The 21285-nt window shown below is 42.4% G+C and overlaps 1 protein-coding gene across 5 annotated transcripts in view; it reads left to right on the top strand.

Moving 5' to 3' along the window:
* Wdr89 (WD repeat domain 89) overlaps positions 1 to 21285 on the top strand; it is a 69754-nt gene that overhangs the window by 32601 nt on the left and 15868 nt on the right. For 2 of the 5 annotated variants that reach the window (XM_060387661.1, XM_060387662.1), the window contains exon 2: positions 17510 to 19875. The exons of 1 other annotated variant lie outside the window; for it this stretch is intronic. In XM_060387661.1, coding sequence (XP_060243644.1) covers positions 17510 to 18697 — 1188 coding nt within the window. In that variant the 3' untranslated portion in view covers positions 18698 to 19875. Of the gene's footprint in view, positions 1 to 17509; positions 19877 to 21285 lie in introns of those variants that run through there. 2 more of the 5 variants (XM_060387663.1, XM_021652050.2) reach the window with 2 other exon arrangements.

Raw genomic sequence — 21285 nt, 5'->3', positions numbered from 1 at the left:
TACCAGGATATTTTAAATTTAATATTTTCTTTGACTGAGATATCCATTTATTCTATCCTGTCTTCAGTGCCTGAGATTCTCTTGTAGAAATATAGTATAAATTAGGGCTTTTCCTGTTGCCTGTTCCAGCTCCCAATTAATGACACAGATCTACTACATTTGTTAATAAGCTTTAATCGCTACATCTGGGCAGATATTGATCTGTTCTAACCTGATTATACTAGCCTGGCTATTCCTAAGCCCCGTGCCCCGTGCTATTTGCCATCTTAGTCTCGCCTTGGCTGTTTCTGCTCCATCTGTTTGTTTTCATGGCCACATCCTCTCTCTCTCTCTCTCTCTCTCTCTCTCCTCTCTTCTTGTCTCCCACCTGAGACCCCCTAACTGGGATTGGAAGCCCTACCCTCTCCTCACTTGCCCAGCTCTTTATTAACTAATCAGTGGTGATGGAGAACAATTTTTACACAACATTGAGATAGGAGATTCTTCATAGAATGATAGGAGATTCTTCATAGATTCTTCATAGCCCACGTCCAGACTGCAGCCAGATCTCTGGGCAAGATATCAGCATCTGAATACAGAGTGCACAAGACCATCCCCAACATTTTCTCTTCCATCCCTTATAGGTTGTAAGGTTTGCCTCTGATTCCTGTTTGAGTTCCTACATTTTTCATTTCCAGATTTCCTTCAGTTTGGTTTTCTTTATTGACTCTACTTCCTCTTTCAGGTCTTGAACTGTTTTATTCATCTCCTTCTACTGTTTGTGTTTTCATAGATTTCATTATTCACATTCATCTATCTCATTCATAAAGGCTATTTTAAGGTCTGCTGCTGCTGCTTCAGCAAAGTTGCAATAATCAGGGCCTGCTGTTGCTGGGCTCTGGTGGAGACATATTGTCCTGTCTGTTTTGTTTTAGAGTTTGTTCATTTTTATATCCCAATTGTAGCCCCCTCCCTCATCTCCTACTGGTCCCACCCTCTCTCCCTCTTCCCTCCCCCCACTCCCTTCCCTTAGTCCACTGAAATGCCAGTCCTTCTCCTCTGCCATCTGACCCTAGCTTATCATGTCTCATCAGGACTGCTGGGATCCTCTTCCTCTCTGGCCTGGGAAGGTCACAATGCCAGGGGGAAGTGATCAAAGAGCAGGCACACTGCTCAGTTCTAAAGCTCCAGCTCTGGTCTACAAAGCTCTTCCCTGGATCAGGCTACCTCTTAACGTCTCTTTACAGTGTGCTTTTTTTTTTTTTTTATCTGCCTCACCTTCCTCCCTTCCCCACATTATTTTAAAGATTTATTTATTATGTATACAATATTCTGTCTACAGGTAACACCTTCAAATCAGAAGAGGGCACCATACCTCATTATAGATGGTTATGAGCCACCATGTAGTTGCTGGGAATTGAACCGGGTCCTTTATTTCTTTATTTAGACTAGATCTCATTATACATACAGCTGAGATTGGCCACAAATTTACTGTGTAACCAGACCGGCCTCCAGCTTGAGGTGCTCCTTCCTGTACTCCCCAAATGCTAGATTACAGTGTGTGGCACTGTGCCCAGCTCTATCTCAGCGTCAGCTGTGCAGGTTCTCTCTCTCTCTGCCCAAGACTCAGTTTCCCCCCACCCTTGTTTCTCCTCACCAGTGATTGAGTCTGGAGTCCAGAAAGTGCCCTACCACTGAGCTATATCCCTGGGCCTGTTTGCCTTTCGGGGGTGGGGGTGGGGATGCAGGATGTAAGATGTCCAGGATGGTCTTGGACACACTGTGTAGCACAGGTGAGTCCTGAACTTGTGATCCTCTTGCCTCAGCCTCCAGGCGTCTGAGTCTGCAGTGCCAGGCCCATGCCACCAGATCCAGCTTGCCCACCAGACAGTTGCTGCGCGTGTTCTAGCACCTTCCGCCTTCCTTTCATTCTGCTTTCAAACGCCACTTCAGAGGAAAGCTTTTCAACGAAAGACTTAATCGACGAGATTTCCTGCCTCTTTCTTCCTTATTCTAATTTCTTTCTATCACTCAGCACTAAGGGTTTTTTCTTTCTTGTTTTTTTTGTTTTTTCTTTTCATGTAAGCAGTTTTTAATGAAAGCTGGGTGTAGATCGAGCATTATACTCTGTCTCATCTCTTTGAAAAGACGGGAAGACATGATCTCCCTCTGAATGTGAGAGGCACATTGAAATGATGCTTACGCTTCTGTGGTCAGAAGTTACAAAGGGATTGCCCTTGATTGTGGCAGCTGCCCCTCCATCGATGGCTATGAGCAGGTAGCACTGAGTGTTCTTACTGTTAGAATTAGTTGCCCGAGCCTCTGTTGATTGCTTTACTGTATAAGAAGGCAAGGGGTTTGTGTGATCCTCTGTGTGTCCAACATGCTCTCGCTTTTTGTCTGTTTCCAGGGCTGGCTCTGAACACCTTGGCTCAAGGGACCTTGCTGCCTCAGCCTGCTGAGTAGCTAGAGCTATAGGTGTATGCCACCAGCTTTGTTTCCGAGTTCATGAGTAGGGTAATTCTTTGAGTGGATACAATGTTGTTAGACGTATCTACTTTTAACTATAGCATATGTTACTTGTTATATGTATTACTCAGCTGGCTTTTTAAATAACATTAAGATGTTAACATCTTTTTGTGACAGGAAATAGTTCATAGTTTTCCTTTCTTGTTCCTGCCCTCTAGCACTTTCCAGTTATTAAAGATGGCATTTGCTTAATTTTTAAAAGCATCTTTTCAGAATTAGAAAAAATAGTAAACACGTAGTACTTCTAACTGTTCCAAATTAAGGCAGCTGGTGACGGGGTAGCTTGGTGTGTCTATTTGGTTAACCAGCTGGTTGTTCCGGAAAGGCAAAGCAGTTAATTGTATTCGCTGAAGGAAGCTGGGCGTTCATAGACTTACTGTAAAGGGTGGCTGTTGCATGGAAGAATTACCTGAGAACCTGGATACCTTGGGATGGTACTGGGAAATTTAAACAATTTTAGATTTAGTTCACTTTGTGTATGTGAGTGTTCTACCTGCTTACATTTATGTGTGCCATGTGAATACCTGGAGTTTGGAGACTTGAGGAAGCAGTGAATCCCATAAAACTAGTGTGATGGATGGTTTTGAGCCACTGGGTGCTGAGAACCAAACTCAGGTCTTCTGCAAGACCTGTCTGCTTGCTTGCTTGCTGGCTGGCTGGCTGGCTGGCTGGCTGGCTGGCTTCCTTCTTCCTTCCTTCCTTCCTTTCCTTCCTTCCTTCCTTCCTTCCTTCCTTCCTTCCTTCCTTCCTTCCTTCCTTCCTTCCTTCCTTCCCTTTTTTTGTTTTTGGACACAGTGTCCCTGGGAGTAAGCTCTGGCTGTCCTGGAGCTCATTAGTAGATCATGCTGGCCTCAAGCTCAGGCATCTAGCAGTCTCTGCCTTCTGAGTGCTGGGATTAAAGCTGTATGCCACTATGTCCACTGTGTTTGTTTCTTTTAAAGATGGTTTGAATGTTGCATCTGTAACCCAAAAAGGTGATCTTTCCTTATATAACCAAGTGTCATCTCAGTTCCTTCTCCTTTCCCTTAGATGGGAAAAATTCTTGCACCTTAAAAACTGTGCTTTTCACAGCGTGTGGTGGCACATATGTTTAATTCCAGCACTGGGGAGGCAGAGGCAGGCAGATTTCTGAGTTTGGGACCAGGATGGTCTACACAGAGAGTTCCAGGACAATGAGAGCCACATAAAAAGACCCTGTCGCCCCTCCCCCTCCCCAAAATGTTTTTTTCCTATAGTGTATTTAATGCATGGGATGCGGTATGTTGCTGTAACCAGTATCTTGAGCATTTTTTCTTTCTTTTTTAAAAAAAAATATATTTTAACATTTTATTCCTATTTTTAAATGTGTGGCAGAGGCATATATGTGCTCATTCATGCCCATATGTGATTACTAATGCTCATGAATGCCAGAGACATCCTGGAGTTAGAGGCAGTTGGGAGTCACTTAGCATGAGTGCTGGGAATTGAACTCAGTACCTTTGCCATGTTCTTAACCACTGAGCCATTTTCCCACCCCTAGTATCTTGAGCATATATGTGAATAAGAATAGCATATCCAGTTTCACTAAGCTAGATTAATTTACAAAGTCATTAAGCCTCAGTCATTAATGAATGTGAAATTTAAAACTATATTGGAATTGTAGCAGATGTCAACTTAGCATACTTTCCACTAAATATTCAGCATTTCTTCCCAGTTCAAACCAAATGGTTCCTTGGTAATTGTTTTAAAGCCAGTTCCTTGTTCATTTAAAGCAGACACACAGATTTCTCTACATTGTTGGCATATTTTCTGGGAAGGCTTCTAAAGTTAAGCTAATATATGCTTTTTATACTGAGCTAGTCTTCCTCCAAGACACACTGCTAATGCCTGTGAGTGAGAGTTCCCATTCAGCCTTCCTAGTAATTCTGAAATGCTCTTAGCCAGATCCCTAAGCTGGACCTGTGTGCTTTCAGATAAGCTGCCAGGGGTTATGTGCACTGTATAGTAAGCCTCTTCGATGTCTGCTATAGAGCTACCATAAGGTCGTTTTCACTGTTTTGTTTTTTTTTTTTTCTCATGAGATTTTTGCCACTGACTGGTGCAAGCACGTTACATTAGGCATTAGAAGCTACTGTCACCAAATGCTCTGCCAGTGTTTCTCTTTAAAATATTAATAAGGTGTGTGTTTATTTGGAGGCAGCATAGTACCCCTGATTTTACAATGCTAACAGCAGCAGTGTTATGTAGGAGTTAAGAGCTTGGGCTTAGAAGCACAACTGTTTAAATTCAGAAAACAGCTCTGCCATCTATTGGCCATGCTTTTCTCATTCGTAGAATCGACACCATCATACTTGATTGATATGTTTAAGCCAGGCATGATAGTGGACCCCTGAAGCCCTGTAATCCACAGGTAACAGCAGGATCAAAATTCAACATTATCCTTGACCACATAGTGAGTTTGAGGCAAACCTGGCCTACGTGTCTCAAAAAAGAAAAAAAAATTCGGAGCTGGCATGATGGCTCAGTGGATAAAACACTTGCTACACAAGTGTGAGGGTCCTGATCCCCAGAACCCACGTAATAGGCAGCTGGGCATGGCATGGTTCGTGTGATTCGCTGTCTTGGAATAAGCTTAGATACAGCCTAGACCAGCTGTATCAGTAACTCTGGGTTCAGTTGCGGGACCTTGCCTCAGTGAGTGACGTAGGTAGACAGTGATCAAGGAAGACTCTTGGAATGAACCTCAGGCTTCTGCCCTTGGCACACACATAGAAAACAAAGCACTTCAGCCCTCCTCCTGGGTGTGTTGGGGTACACATGTTCTTGTGCATGCTTGCAGACAGGATGCATGGGCACAAACAGAAGTAACTTCACTGTGGGCCGACGCTGTGGTTCTGCTGGTAGCTTTGTGTGATCAGCTTGTAGTAGCCCAAACCTGTATTTCTCAGCCATTAGAGACTTAGAGGCAGAAGGGTCGAAATTCAAGGGCATCCTCGCTACACAGCAAGTTTGAGACCAGCCTAATATTTTTCCCATAAAGGTGGAATAGTGTGTTACACACTTTTTCTAAGAAATATTATACTTTAAAAATGTATTCGGTTTAAATTGGATTCCATAAGTCAGAGAGAGGGGGAGGGAATGCGTGAATGAGAATGAGAATGTGAGGACAGGAATGGACTCTAGTTCGGTATTTAGGATTTGCTTCCATTTGTTTTCAAGGCAGGGTTTCACCATGTGGCCTGAGCTTACCTGGAACTTGTGATGGCTTTGCTTTAGCTTCTGGTGTGCTAGGATTTACAGGCCTGTGACCAGCAGTTCAGCTATTTAGCATATGAGGGTTTGGGGTTTTATTTTTCTTTTGTTTTGAGACAGGCTCACGTGTTGCCTAAGTTGGCCTTGAGCCCCCATCGTGGAGATGACAAGGCTGTGCTCCCATACGCAGCATGTCTTCAGCCCCAGGTCTAAATTATTTTAAATAATATTAAAGGTTGGACTGATCGTAGTTTGGTTTGTTTTTTAGCTCATCTGACATATATGTACGAAGTTAAACCGGTAACAGTTCAGTGTAGGTTTGTGCTTTCTCTGTTGAAGACAGCTTCCTTTTATCTTCAGGCTCTGCCATTCTGCCTTGAAGTCCTTTGTGACCAAGCAGCAGGTAGGCAAAGAGAAGGTGGAGAGGTCTTATCTGCCCTTCATCATCTGACCCTGATGTGACATGCATCTCTTTCACTGGCAGAGTCTCAGCTAGGGCTGAGAACAACTGGGACCCCTGTTGTTGAAAATGAAATGGTATCAGGCTAATAATGTTTATTATTATCCCTATGATTATTATAGCAGTAACCAGCTATCGGAATCAATGGATTTTATAATTGCCTTATTTACCTTGGGCTGGGCAGATATTTCACCTACACCGTCTCCGTCTCATATCTTCTAGTAGCATCCCATGCCATCTGCCTTATCTGTTCCTACCTGGGCTACCTTCCATCCAAGATATTTTTCATCTGGGCCTTTCCATGCCATTCTTGGAGTCCTTTATCCCCACCCACGTGGTTCCTTCTCCATGCTAACCCATCCTGGCATCCCCCTCCCTCCTCTTCCTGTCTGTCTCCTTCCCGTGATTCTCCTGTCCCCAAAGCCCGGGAACCTTAGCCACGCCTATCTCCTTCCGCCCCTGCCCAGGTACAGGCCATTTTTATTAACCAATCAGGAATAATATCTTGGGCAGGTTTACACAACAAGGCAGTGTAAATCTAGGCAGTGACCAGATCTTGAGGACCAGTAATTAGCATCAGAATACAAGCAGTGGACCAACCCCCAACAGGCCCCGTGTGTCTCCTGAGATCCTGGACCGTGTCCTACTCTGCAAAGTCCCAAGTCCTTTCTGTCAGTGGACTGCACATTTCTCACACTTTTCCTGAGGACCTTGAAGAAATAGTAGTCTTTGCAGCCCCCACCTTTGTAGGGTGGTATGAGTGTTTATGCCTGAGTTTTCTGAGGCTCTCTACCTAACCCCTCAGCTAACCTCTTCAGGCCTGAGAATTAGGGAGAATTCTTGAGGTTTTGTTTTGGCTTTGCCTCAGTAAGTCCTGGGAATGTATAGGAAAAGAAGATTCTTCAGTGCTGTTTGTTTTTTGTGGTCGAATAGGGTTTGAAACCGAAAGAGTTGTTTTGTAAACCTATTGCTTTTTTATTGTAACACCCTGGCAGGTTTTTTTTATTGAGCTAAAAATACTTCCCGCAATGTTTACATTAAACTCCAAGTTGACAGTTTCTGAAAGTACTCAAAAGAAACAAGTAATATTTACTGCCTCCTGGGGGAAAGGAAAGAGGCTTGAAGACATAAATATTCTAAAACAATAGATTTGGAGTTCTGAATTTTGAACCATGTTGACAATATCAGATATTCAAAAATATGTATACATTGCTGGGATATTCAGAAACCTAACAGATGGAATTCTATGTAAAGCTTTAAAAATATATTATTTTAGTGGCTTGTTTTTGTTTTTTCTTTAGCACCAGGGAATCATTTATTACTGAGCTTATTTATAAAGAGCCTTCAAAATTCTTCCCTACCTCTCCTTTTTCCCCGCTTATTTTAAACACTTAAAAGGAGGACTAACAATTGAGATAATAAAAGATCAGAGTTCCTCCATTCACTAGCAATTAAATTTGACTTTTAAAAACTATGCTCCTGCTGGGCGTGGTGGCGAACGCCTTTAATCCCAGCACTTGGGAGGCAGAGGCAGGTGGATCTCTTGAGTTTGAGGTCAGCCTCGTCTACAGAGTGAGTTCCAGGCCAATCTAGGCTATAAAGCCAGAGTCTGAAAGCCCCAAATCTCACTGACATCATAATCAATATTAATCAAAGTTGCTTCTGTCTGTGTTAGTAAAAATTCAGAGGCAGCTGGCTTACGTAATCAGGAAATGCTGAGTATTTATAAAGTTGCTTTTGTCATTTGGTTTGCTGCATGTTGGAGGTAGTGTTCCGTATATGGACTGCTTTAGTCAGGCAGGAATGCTTATCCAGACTCTCTGAGCCAGTTCCTTCTAAAAGAAGTGGGATTACTGTTATTGGATTAGGGTAATCAGGGTTGGTCCCTGGAGCTGGAGTCAGGTCCAGAAAGTATATTGATGCGGCATGGGAGGGAGTTGGAGGAGTTCCATCATCCTCTCCATTATCAAATAAAGTAAATGCAGTTGACTCCTCCATTTCTAGAAACACTGAGTACTATGACTATGCTGGGTGATAGTACAGAAGGAAGTAGGGGACTCTTTACTGTTCTGTACCCGATATAGAATCCACAGGAATATATATATATATATATATATATATATATATATATATATATATTTGTTTATACAACATCTTATATAAAGCAGTCTGTTGTCAAACTGTCTAGGTAGCCACAGGTGACTTTGAACTCCTGAGTCTCAAGTATTAGGACTGTAGGTGTGACCATACTTAGTTGATTTATGTTATTTATATATATATATATATATATATATCATATATAAAATGGGACTAGGAGTAAAGCTCAGTTGTGCTTACTTGGCATTTATGAGACTCTGGGTTTGATCGAGGCCACAGTGTGGTGTTGCAGGCCTGTAATCTCAGCACCTGGGCCATAGAAGCAGTCAGCTCAGAAACTTGGTCATCCATATTGAGTTTGTGACCCGCCTAAGATACATGAGACCCTGTCTTAAAAAAAAATAAAGTAGCACACAAGAAAAAATAATAATTAAAGGACAGTTACTATAGTAACCATTTTGCCTTGGAACATGACTCCCCTCCCATCCTCGCCCATCACATTGCTTTCTTTCTTTCTCATCTCTAGGTATGTAGCATTAACTTTGTAAAAAGCCTAAGGTGGGGCTGGAAAGATTGCTCAACAGTTAAAGTACTTGCTGCTTTTCCAAAGGACCTGGGTTCAGTTCCCAGCATCCACATGGTGACTTATAACCATATATGACTCCAGTTCCAAGAAATCCAGTAACCCCTTCTGGCTTCTAAGGATACTGTACAGATGTGATACACTCACATAATACAGGCAAAGCACTCACACACATAAAAATTAAAAAGCAGCAAAGCCTAATGTGAATTTTTTTTTTTTTTTTTTTTTTTTTTTTTTTTTTTTTGAGAAAGGGCTTCTTTGTATAACAGAGTCCCAGCTGTCATGGACTCACTTTGTAGACCAGGCTGGTCTCAAACTCAGGCCTGCCTCTGAGTTTAATCCCAAGTGCTGGATTAAAGGAGTGTGCCACCACAGCTGGCTTTTTTTTTTATTATCGAATAGCAGATATGACTTTCACAGGCAGTGAGTTTTATCAAGATAAGGTCTCCTGTACCTCATATTTGCTGTATAGCCAAAGATGTCTTCAATCTCTGGTTCTTCCTGATCCACCTTCCAAGTGTCAGGGTTAATGGCTTATGCTACCATATCCCGGAATTGCTGCTAATTCATTTCATACAGAAGTGTTTGTAGTTGGTAAGCTTTGCTGTTGAGTTTCATTATATAGCTCTGGTTGGCCTGGAACTCAATATTACTTATATTTAGAAGGCAATTTGGCAACATGCCCACCTACCAAAGCGCAGCAATAGGCTCCTCCTAGGGTCTAGAACACGCCAGCCAGGAGCTTTTTACCAAGCTTAACATATTATGCATGAATTCCCTCCTGTAGATCAAGCCACTCCATTCTTTTCTAACATAAGAATTCTGTGGCAGGCACTGCTCGCTTTCTGCTGTTCCGTTTAATTTTCTCATTTTTAAAACGATTTATTTTACCTTTTATATGAATGAGGCCGGGTGTCCCTGAAGGCTAAAAGGGGTTGGATCCTCCGGAACTATAGTTACAGTTACGAGTCACCTTGTGGGTACTGTGATTCAAACCCAGGTCTTATGGAACAGCAGCTATTGCGCTTAAGCACTGAGCTATCTCTCCAGCCCTTCTGCTGTTCTTGATCAGAACTAAGTGAATTATGGACTAAAATTACAGGCTAATCAGTGCCTGTCTCCATTCTCAGCACAGTTAGGCCTGAATTTAAATTGGTTTTGGCTCCCTGCTGCAACCTGTGGCTCAGGGACAAACAGCTTCCTTTGAGTAAAGAAAAAGAGAGAGAGAGAGAGACTGTGTGTATGTGTTTTGTCTTGTTTTTCTTTTTGGTTTTTGAAGACAGGTTTTCTCTGGGAAGCTCTGCCTGCAGTGGAGCTCGCTCTAGAGACCAGGCTAGCAAATGGCGTGCTTTTAAAAATTGCATTTCTTTATTTAAGTATGTGTCTGTCTGTGTGTCTAGACGTGCAAACACATGGCACAAGGAGTGTGTGGATATCAGAGGACAGCTTGGGGAGCTGACCTTATACTCACGCATGTAGGTCTTGAAGACTGAACCAGGTCTTGAGTTTTGGTGGCAGGAGCCCTTAATGCTGAGCCATCTCACTGGCCCAGAAGAAATGTTTTTAGCCAACCAAACTATCACAGTGTTCACTTCTGTGCTGGCCTCTCTGTCTGGACGTCCCTTGTCCTCTCTGAGTTGGGAAAGGAACAGTGATAGTGTTCCACCTGCGTGTCCTGAAATCCTTTCTCTTCATGCGGCCTCTTTCTTTTCTCTGTTGCCCTCTTTTTTGCTTATTTTTTTCCTCTTTTTTTCCTTCCTTCGTTTCTCTTTTTCTTTCTTTCTCTTTTTTATTTTTAAGAAAATTATTTTATTCTTTTGAGACAGAGTTTTGTGTATCCCAGCCTGGCTCTCAAAGTCACTATATGGCTGAAGATGACCTTGAACTCCTGGCCTTCCTGTCACCATCTGCATTACCATGCCAGTGTATGTGGTGCTAGGGATTGAACTCAGAGCTTTGTGCAACTAGACAAACACTCTGCCAACTGAGTTATGCCGCCAGCCCATATTTACACACCTGTATGCTTTTGTTAAGCCGAACAAGGGAAACATTTCAGGATCTTTTTTGGTCATTTTAAAATAGATTTAATGTGGGGCTGGAGAGATAGCTCAGCAGTTAAGAACACACAGTTGCTCTTACAGAAGATACAGTTGTGATTGCCAGCATCTGTGTCGGATGGCTCACAGCCACCTGCAACTCCAGCTCCAGGAGAGCCAACACCCTCTTCTGGCCTCTGTGGCAGCTTGTACTCATGTGCACATACTTACACATAGACACATACACACATGATCGCCTTTAAGAATAAATATTTAAAATGTGCAATGTGTTGACAGGTAAAGAGCCTGTCAGCCAAAAGTGTGACTTGGGTGTTGATTGATTGGTAACCCTTACAACAGCTACTAGCTTAGACTAGCTGTATGTCACCGACCAAAATGGAGAGAATAGGGCTGGAGAGATGGCTCAGAGGTTAAGAACACTGGCTGCTCTTCCAGAGGGCCTGAGTTCAATTCCCAGCCACCACATGGTGGCTTACAACCTAGTATAGTGAGAACTGTTGCCCTGCCTCTCCACTGTGATGGGGCCATAAGCTGAATAAAGAATAAACCCTTCTAAAATAAATAAATTAATTAATTAAATGGAGAGAATAGAATTTTTTAAAAAAAAAGAAGCTAAACATGATAACCCATACTTATAATTTAAGTACTTTGGAGGTGCAGGCAGGAGGATCAGCTGTTCAAGGCTAACCTTGGTTGCATATTGAGCTTGAGACCACCCTGGCATACACGAGACCCTATCTAAAGAAAGGAAGGAAGGAAGGAGGGAGGGAGGGAAGGAAGGAAGGAAGAAGAAAGAGAGAGAGAGAGAGAAAGAAAGAAAGAAAGAAAGAAAGAAAGAAAGAGAAGGAAAAAAGAAGAGAATTGTCAGAAGGACAATAAATGATCACTCTTACTTAGAGGGATAGCAGGACATTTCTAAGAAGCAATTTCTGCAGACCTTTGGAAATGTGAATGTATAGAGGGGGTTTCTGCTGCCGTACGTAGCCCTTGAAGAATACATGGGAGTGCAGTTCGCCTCATAAATGGTGACGTGGGGGATCTGCAAATGAATTATGAAAAGAAAACTCACACGGAGCCTGTAAGTTGAAGTAAATATACACATTCTGGAATGATTCCTTAGTATGCCTGATTAAGAGTTAACTCTATGGTTTTAAGAGGCTGTGTTTCACATATACCTCTTTTGTATAGTTATGTGTTAAGGGTTTCTTGGGCTTTCCCGTAATAAATTAAGCTGCCTTACTTGCATCTGTGGGTGAAAATAAGCTCTATAGCTTGAAAACACCACGGGGCAGACTTAGCTCAGCACTGACACTTGTCTCATTATGAATCTCTTCTCTTTGAGTTTCTTTGTTTGCTTGTTTTGTTTTGTTTGAGACAGGGTTTCTCTGGGTAGCACTGGCTGTCCTGGACTCTCTTTGTAGACCAGGCTGGCCTCCAACTCACAGAGAGCCACTGTCTTTGCTGGGATTAGAGGTGTGTGCCACCACGCCCAGCTCTGACCATTTTTTTAAATGACTTTTTTTGTTTTTGTAAATAATTTATTTAATTTTTATTCTATGTGCATTTAGTGTGAAGGTATCAGATCCCTTGAAATTAGCATTACAGACAGTTGTGAACTGCCATGTGGGTGCTGGGAATTGAACCTGGGTCCTTTGGAAGAGTAGACAGTGTTCTTAACCACTGAGCTATCTCTCCAGCCCCCTTTTTTTTTTAGGTGATAAAGAAAAGAGGCAGGTAGTAAGTTCAACAGTTAAAAAAAATTAAATAATGTTGATTGAAAAGAGCAAATTTCTGAGGAGGTGTGTATGCATCTAAATATGTGGGCATTTTTACAAATTCTTATAGGAATAAAGTTTTGTTTGTCATTTTTAATTTATTTTAAAACAATTTTAGGGCTGGCAAGATCGCTCAGCTGGTAAAGCGGCTTGCCCCCAGGCCTTGTCAGTCTAAGTTCCGTTCCCAGGACGTACATGGTGAAAAGAGAACAACTCCCACAAATTGTCCTGTGACTGCCACAAATGAGCTATGACGTGCACATGCTCCACCACCACTACATACAGACAAACAAATAAAGAAATGTAATTAAGATATCTGAAGCGAATGTGGATGATGTGAGCACCTGTTTAATCTCAGAACTACTTTTTTGGGTGTTCTGTCTTTTCTATACCTCTTTGTGCATTTGAAGCATTTCATAACTAAACATTTAAAAACTGAGTAGGATAGGCACTGAGTATAGTGGTGCACACAGGAGGCAGAGGTGGCCAGATCTCTGGGAGTTTGAGACCAGCCTGGTCTACATAGAAAGCCACAGGGCTACACAAAAAGACCCTGTCTCTGGAACCCAGAAGAAGAAGAGGCAGGAGTGTGGGAGCCAGAGAGGATTTGGGACACCAGGCGAACAAGTCCCCGTAAATCAAGTTGCAAAGCTTATATGAACTCACAGAGACTGAAGCAGCAAGCACAGGGCTGACATGAGTCCACACAGGTCCTCTTGTGTGTTTGTTATTTCAGGTTTGTGTTTTCATGGAACTCCTGAGTGTGTGCACAAGTGGGACTCTGATTCTTGTGACTTTTCTTATAGCTCTTCTTCTGTTGGTTTGCCTTGTCCAACTTCAGCGGGATGGTTTTTTGTTTTATCTTATATTTTATTTTGTTAGGCTTTGTTACTATTTCTTAGAAGCCTGTTCTTTTCTAGTGGGAGATGGAAAGTTGTCAGTGGGTCTGGATGGGAGAGGAGGTGGGGAGGAGCTAGGAGGAGTAGAGGGAGGGGGATCTGTAATCAGGATAGATTGTGTGAGAAAAGAACCTATTTTTAATAAAAAGGGAAAAAGAATTTGGTAATAAACAAAAAATTAGACTAGTGTTTAAAATATTGATAAGCTTAATGCTATAGAAGCTAAAAATCAGTGATTTTGAGCTACAATCATTTGCTTTTTATCATGAAGCTAAGAATGGTCAGAAATGTCCATGTTATCCCAATGAGTATCTATCCGGCCCAAAAGCATTTGTCTACTATTCCATCTAAAATTAGATTGTGTCGTTAATAAGTTGTAACATTATCATGTGCATCAATTTTATAAACAATATTGAGAAGACAATGAATATAGTTGTCTCTCAGTAAAAAAGGCAGCTCAAGTAAGGATTCCCTAAAGATACCAACACCTAGAGGGAGGGTACTGTTGTTTCCTTTCTTTTTGGATGTAAATATTGTATAAATCATTGTTAAATTGTCTTAGCAGTAATAACAAGGTTTATACATAATTCATGTAAAATAAATTTTTTTCTAATTAAAAAAAAGAATTCTCAGGAAAAATAAATAGAAAGTAAAATGGAATGTCCTGGGCACTGTGTTAGGGAACCAGAGAGGCTTCTTTAGGATGGCTGATGGGGAGGATGGCTGTGGGGATGGCCTACATGAACTATGACCTGAATAGCAGGAGTGACTCATGCAGAAAATGGGGGGAAATAGTCTAGGTTGAAAAGGTTCTGAGGGCAAGGATAACAGTCACTAGAGCAACAGCAAAAAATCATCTTAAGAATGAAAATGTGAGAGCTGCTGTAGTGAGTCACACCTGTCATTCCAGCACTTGGCAAAGGCAGATGGTCACCAAGTTTCAGGCCAGCCAGGGCTATGAGTGAGACCCTGACACCAAATGATAAAATGTCAGTTTGTGGGGCTGGAGAGATGGCTCAGAGTTAATGGCACCGGTTGTTCTTCTAGAGGTCCTGAGTTCAAATTCCCGTAACCACATGATGGTTCATAACCATCTATAATGAGACCTGGTGCCCTCTTCTGGCTTGCAGGCATATATGCAGGCAGAATACTGTATAGATAATAAACAAATAAGAAAGAGAAAGAAAGACACAGGGGGCTGGAGAGATGGCTCAGAGGTTAGGAGCACTGGCTGATGTTCCAAAGGTTCTGAATTCAATTCCCAGCAACCAAATGGTGGCTCACAACCATCTATAATGATATCTGGTGCCTTCTTCTGGCATGCAGGCATATATGTAGACAGAACACTGTAAACATAATAAATAAGTAAATCTAGGAAGGAAGGAAGGAAAAAATAAATATAAGGCAGGCTACAATATTCATTGGTGGAAAGGACCATGGGAAAATTTCATATAGAGCAAGATATGGTGGACTATTCCTATGATACTTGGAAGGTGAGCCTTAGAAGAGCAAAAGTTTGAGGCCAGCCTCTACTACATTGTAAATTTGGAGTCATCCTGGTCTACATGAGAACTCTGTCTCATGTAGAAAATGGAAACAAAAAGTATGCCCATTTTCTGGCCTTGAACTTGTTCTACATGCAACCTGCTAGAGAAAGGCAACCCAGTGCAGTGTTTAAGGGCATGTGTCCTGAAGCTAGATCATCTAGGTTCAAATCCCAGTTCTACCATATAGGAACTGCCACTGTCTGAAGGCGCCTCTCCAGGATTCTCCACTACAAACATCTTTTTTATTAGTTTCCCACAGTGCTGCAGCAAGTGACTGTACGCCAGGTAGCTCAAAACAGAACAAGCACATTGTTTCATAATATCAAATGCCATAAGTCTGGGATGGGCATTGTTAGCATTCAGGCAGTCCAACTAGCCTGCCTTTCAGGGCCTAGCAATCTGACGTCATCACCTGCCCTCACCAGGTGTGCTGCCTAATAAGAGTACCCCTCTTTCTCCTCTCTCTCTCTCTCTGTTGTGGGTACCCTCCTCTCTCTTCCTCCCTGCTCTCTTCTCCTTCCCCTTTTCCTACAATAAACTTCCTTTATACCAGATCTGTTGTGTGACTTATTAATCATTATTATAACAGGTAACCCTGGACTAAGATTAGGCCACATGCGGGATGCACATCCACTGAGAAACTCTGGACGGAAGTGCTTTCTTGCCTTTTCCAGCTTCTTGAGCTCACCTATTTCTTGGCATATGTGCTCCCCATTTTTTTAATTTTTAAAATTTATGTGTATGTATATGTCTGTGTGTTTGCATATAGCACTTATGTGCTTGCTGAGGCCAGAAGGCGTGGGATCCCTCGGAGCTGGAGTTGTAAGTGGTTGTGAGCTGCCCTGAGTGGGAACTAGTAGCCAAACGGTTCTCTGGAAACACGGTGTCTTAGTTTGGGGTTTTCTTTTGCTGTGATAACACACCAAGACCCAAACCAGCATTTCCCACCCTTCAGAGCAGGAACCTGGAGGCAGGAACTGACTGAGGCCATGGAGGAGTGTTGTTTGCTGGCCTGCTCCTCATGGCTTGCTCATTCTTATAGCAGCCAAGGGTGGCACCACAGCGGGTGGGTAGGAAGTTTCCATGTCACTCATTGGTAAAGAAAATGCCCTGCACACTTGCCTATAGGCCAATCAGATTACAGTTTCTCAATTAAAATGTTTGTTCCTGGATAACTGTAATCTGTGACAAATTGATAACAAACTAGTCAGGACAAGCAGCAAGTTCTAACTGCTGAGCGATCTCCAGGCCCAATATGTCCCTTTCTTTAAAAGCCAGCAACATCACGTCTCCCCATTTCCCAGGCACTAGCCCCTCTCCACTTCCACTTTTAAAGACACTGTGATTATGCTGGGTTTACTCAGATAATCTAGGATAATCTTCCTATTTTAAGGTCAATGTTAAATTAGGTTGCTTAGCAGCCTTTGTTCCACCTGCAACCTCAGGTCCCCTTTGTCATGTAACCTAACCTAGTCTCAGGACCCAGAATTAAATCACGAATATTTGGGAGGGATTGATTTTTGCCCAGACATGTCTATTTGAATTTAAAGTTGCATGAAGTAGCTGGGGACGGCAGAGGATGATTCCAGAGCCTGGCTGATGTGAGTGGGATCAGGAGTCCTGTTTGAACTCAGAGGAACTACTGAATGATATGTGCTGATGCTTTCTAGCTCTCTCATTAGCATAAAATAGTATGGTAAATTCTGTGTGAAAAGTGATTTGAGGCAGGGGGTGGTGGTGCACACCTTTGATACCAGTGCTTGGGAGACAGGCAGCAGGCAGGAGGATCTCTGTGAGTTCGAGGCCAGCATGGTCGACAGAGTGAGTTCTAGAATAGCCAGGGCTACACAGTGAAACCCTATCTCTAAAAACAAAACAAACAAACAAACAAAAAGTGATTTAATGAATGGTAACTGAGTTTTAGTTACATCCTGGAAGGGAACTGATATTAGAGAAGACTTACTTTAGTTGTTTCACTCCAAAATATTCTTAGTGTTTCAGAGAAACCAAGGCAAACTAACAAATCTGCAGCAGCTTCCTAGTAGAAGGAGATGGGGGAGAGAGAGAGAGCAAGCATCATGGCTTTGCAGCTTGGGAATCACCGGGATAGCACAAGTGCAGGCACAAGTGTGTTAGGAACATCAGAGAAAGAGGGAAAAAGTCCAGAGAAGCGTGCCCAGGCACTGCCCAGCATCTGAAAGAAAAAGGAGACAAAAGCAGATGTGGTTTTCTAAGTTACTGTGCCAATACTACACAGTGGAAACTCAGGCGCATCCACTCCAAAGGCTTTTGACTCAGGTGCACTTTGGAGAAACTCTGAGTTAAATTTTAATTTTTATACCTTTATTACAGATTTTCATGCCTGTGGATGTTTCTACTAACATGGAGAAGATTGAGGACCAGTTTGCTAATCTACATATTGTTAGACGGTCCTCGGAAACAATAGAGCCCACTTACCTGCTTGGCATAGACACATCAAAGACTGTACAGGCAGGAAAAGGAAGCCTGGTTGCTGTTTTGTGTTCAAATGGATCGATAAGAATATATGACAAGGAGACACTAAATGTGCTACGGGAATTTAGTGGCTCCCCTGGGCTCCTCAGTGGAGTCAGGTTTGCAAACTGCTGTGACAGTGTCTATTCGGCAAGTACAGACGGCACTGTGAAATGTTGGGACGCTCGGTTAGCTAGTGAGAAGCCTGTGCAGTTGTTCAAGGGTTACCCTTCCAATGCGTTTATCAGTTTTGACGTCAACTGCAAAGATCATGTCATCTGTGCTGGAACAGAAAAAGTTGATGATGATGCGTTGTTGGTATTTTGGGACGCAAGGATCACATCTCAGGATTTGTCTACTAGAGACCCACTTGGTGCCTATTCAGAGACACACAGTGATGACATCACTCAAGTCCGTTTCCATCCCAGCAATCCCAACATGCTTGTCTCGGGTTCAACTGATGGCCTGGTAAATGTGTTTGATATCAGTGTTGATAACGAGGAGGATGCGTTGGTTGCCACCTGTAACTCCGTTTCATCAGTGAGCTGCATTGGCTGGTGTGGAAGAGATTATAAACAGATTTACTGCATGACACATGATGAAGGATTTTCTTGGTGGGATCTTAACCATCTGGATACCGATGAACCAATTACATGTCTGAACATCCAGGATGTGAGAGAAATAACTGATGTGAAGGATGGTCACTTGGACTACCTGGTTGGTGGCCTGTATCACGAAAAGATGGACAGGTTGTTTGTTATCGGAGGAACCAACACAGGAAAGATTCACTTAATGAGCTGCACCGCGGCAGGGCTGAGCCACGTGACCAGCCTTGAGGGCGGACATGCTGCCACCGTCCGTTCTTTCTGCTGGAACATGTCCGAGGACTCTTTGCTGACGGGCGGAGAAGATGCCCAGCTGCTGCTCTGGAGACCGGGCGCTATGGAGAAGACCTTCACGAAGAGAGACAGCTTGAAAATTGCATCCTCCGTGCACCAGCGAGTTCGAGTCCACAGCAGCGATTCTTACAAGAGAAGGAAACAGTAGTGACCTTATGACGTCATGCAGGGGATTCGAAAGCTCTTCCGGTTCCAAAGCATTTTTTTTTTTGCTACCTGTAGCAAATGTTTTAAAAGCTTATCTGTAGAAACAGTCAGTTAGCAAACAGCCCCAGACAAACATTGAGAATGGCTTATTTCAGGTCCAGACGTATTCAATAATTTTTTCAAAGCCTCCAGTTGAGTATAAAAATCAGTGACTTGACAGAGAAATTACAAGCCGCGTTTTGAAACCCATCTGTTGAGTTAGTAAATGTTAGGCTTGAAGAAATAGCTCTGAAAAGGACTCTTCAGTAGCTAGCCGGGAGACAGTGAAACGGATGGTTTCGGCTATGACTTTCAAACTCAGCTTCTTACATTTGAAATTACTTAGTTGTTTACGCATCAGACTGTTTGGGTAATTTGGAGAGGTTTTGCTTCCTCGCTATACCTTCTTCATCACCTGAGGATTTAAAGCTAAGCATTCTAGCAAGTCCGAGCAGAATTTTATTGTTTTAGGAATGAAGTATAGTATTTTCTTAAAATGAGAAAAATATATTTAGTAAATGATCTCATCTATATTTACACCTGGCTAGCTGGTATCCAGGAGCTTTGCTGAGGAAAAAGAAATTACTTTCCAAGGTTCATTTTTGAGACAAAGTAAGATGAAGAAATAAATACAACAGCAGGGCTGTTTTATTTCAAAATATACTTTCAACGATATATGATTAAATTTTCTTCCTTATTGATAAATGATTAGATTTTCTTTCTTATTTCACCCATCATTTTACATTTGAAGCTTTGTTTACTGCCTTGTGTTTTGTGTGTATAGATCAGAGGACAGCATGAAGGAGTCCGTTTTCTCCCATCATGTGGGTCCGAGGGATCACAAGAATCCTTAGGCCTCACAGCAGGTACTTTAACCTACTGAGTCACCTTGAGACTGGGTAGCATTATTTACTGCTTTTTTTTTTTTTTTTTTTTTTTTTTTGTGAAGTGCCTTAATAAAAGAAGTTAATAAGTTAGGCATGGTGGCACACACCTGTAATCCCAGCACTCAGGGAGGCAGAGGTAGGCAGATTGCTGAGTTCAAAGCCAGTGTGGTCTACAAAGTCAGGACAGGAAAGGTTACACAGAGAAACCCTGACTCATAAATAAATAAATAAAATAGAAAAAAACTAAAAAAAAAAAAAAAAAAAAAAAAAAAAAGAGTACTTCTAAAGTTTGGGTATCTTGTCTTATGCTTAAAGGTAAGAACATCTTTTTATAGATACTAGAAATATAGTCATTGAAAAAGTTTTTAAAAGAACATTTTATACTTTTAAATGTTTATTTTACTATTTTTTTAAAGTGTGTGTATGTGTGTGCACGCATGACATACATGTGCAAGTGTTTGCAGAGGCAGAAACAGAGTATGAAAGTGGCTGAGATGGACTCACTCAGCAACAAGAATCAAGAGCAGGCACCATTGCTTTTCCTTGGTCTTGTTTACATTGGGGCCGCCTCCCACGCCAAGGTGTCACTCTTGTGGAGAGGGTCTTCTCTCCTCAGCTAATCCTTCCTGTAAAGGACCTTGTAGACCTTCCCAGAGCTGATTCCAGATTCCATAAGGTGCTCAGAGTGGTCATCACAGCCTCAAAGATTCAACATTCCCTACAGCACAGCAGGGTCGGTCACTGTCGACAGCCCCACCTCTTTCTGTATGGCAGCACACCTAATACACCAGAACTTCCTACTGCTGTCTCAAGTACAACTTACTACCTCTGCAGCAGCCTCAGCCAGCTCTTCCTTCCACTTTAAGTAGGTGAGTTTATGGTGTGTAGATTATATCTCACCAGTTGTTGGGGGAGAAGGATACTAGATGTCTTCATATTTTGATGCTTTGAAGATATAGCATGGCCAGGGCTACTTATAAAAGAAAGCGTTTAATTGGGGCTTTGCTTATAGCTTCAGAGGGTTGAGTCCATGGCCATCATGGTGGGGAGAGTGGCAACAGACAGATAGGCATGGTGCTGGAGCAGTAGCTGAGAGCTTGTGTCTTATTCAAGAGACACTAGCCCTGGCATGGGCTTTTGAAACCTCAAAGCCCACCCTTGGTGACACACTTCCTCCAACAAGGCCCCACCTTCTAATCCTTCCCAAAACAGTTTTTCCAACTACAGACCAAGCATTCAACTATATGAGCCTATATATAGGGCCATTCTCATTCAAACCACTACACCAGTGAAGGCAGAACTAAGGTATGACTACTGATGACTGATAATTTTGGCAGGATATTTGATCCTGGTATGAACCCTGATATTATGAACTGTAAAAACCTTTTTTTTTATGTTTGGCGTTGTTCAGCCCTAGCACACACCTTTAATCCACAAGCCTTCTGTCTATTGTAAACAGGTGATTAGGTGTGGCTCAGCCCTAGCACACACCTTTAATCCAAGTGCTTTCTGTACATAGGGTTTAATAAGGTTAACCCTAGGTCAAGAGGGGGAACAAGTAACCAGCTGACAGGAATTAAGTAGAAAGGAGGGACTTTGAGTTGAAGGGTATTTAAGACAGCATAGAGAAGAAAGAAAGAGCTCTTCAATTCCTTGACCTTTC

Source organism: Meriones unguiculatus, chromosome 7 (genome assembly GCF_030254825.1).
Source record: "Meriones unguiculatus strain TT.TT164.6M chromosome 7, Bangor_MerUng_6.1, whole genome shotgun sequence".
NCBI lineage: Eukaryota > Metazoa > Chordata > Mammalia > Rodentia > Muridae > Meriones > Meriones unguiculatus.
The sequence above is the reverse complement of the archived record's forward strand: the minus strand, read 5'-3'. Positions and strand labels throughout refer to the sequence as shown.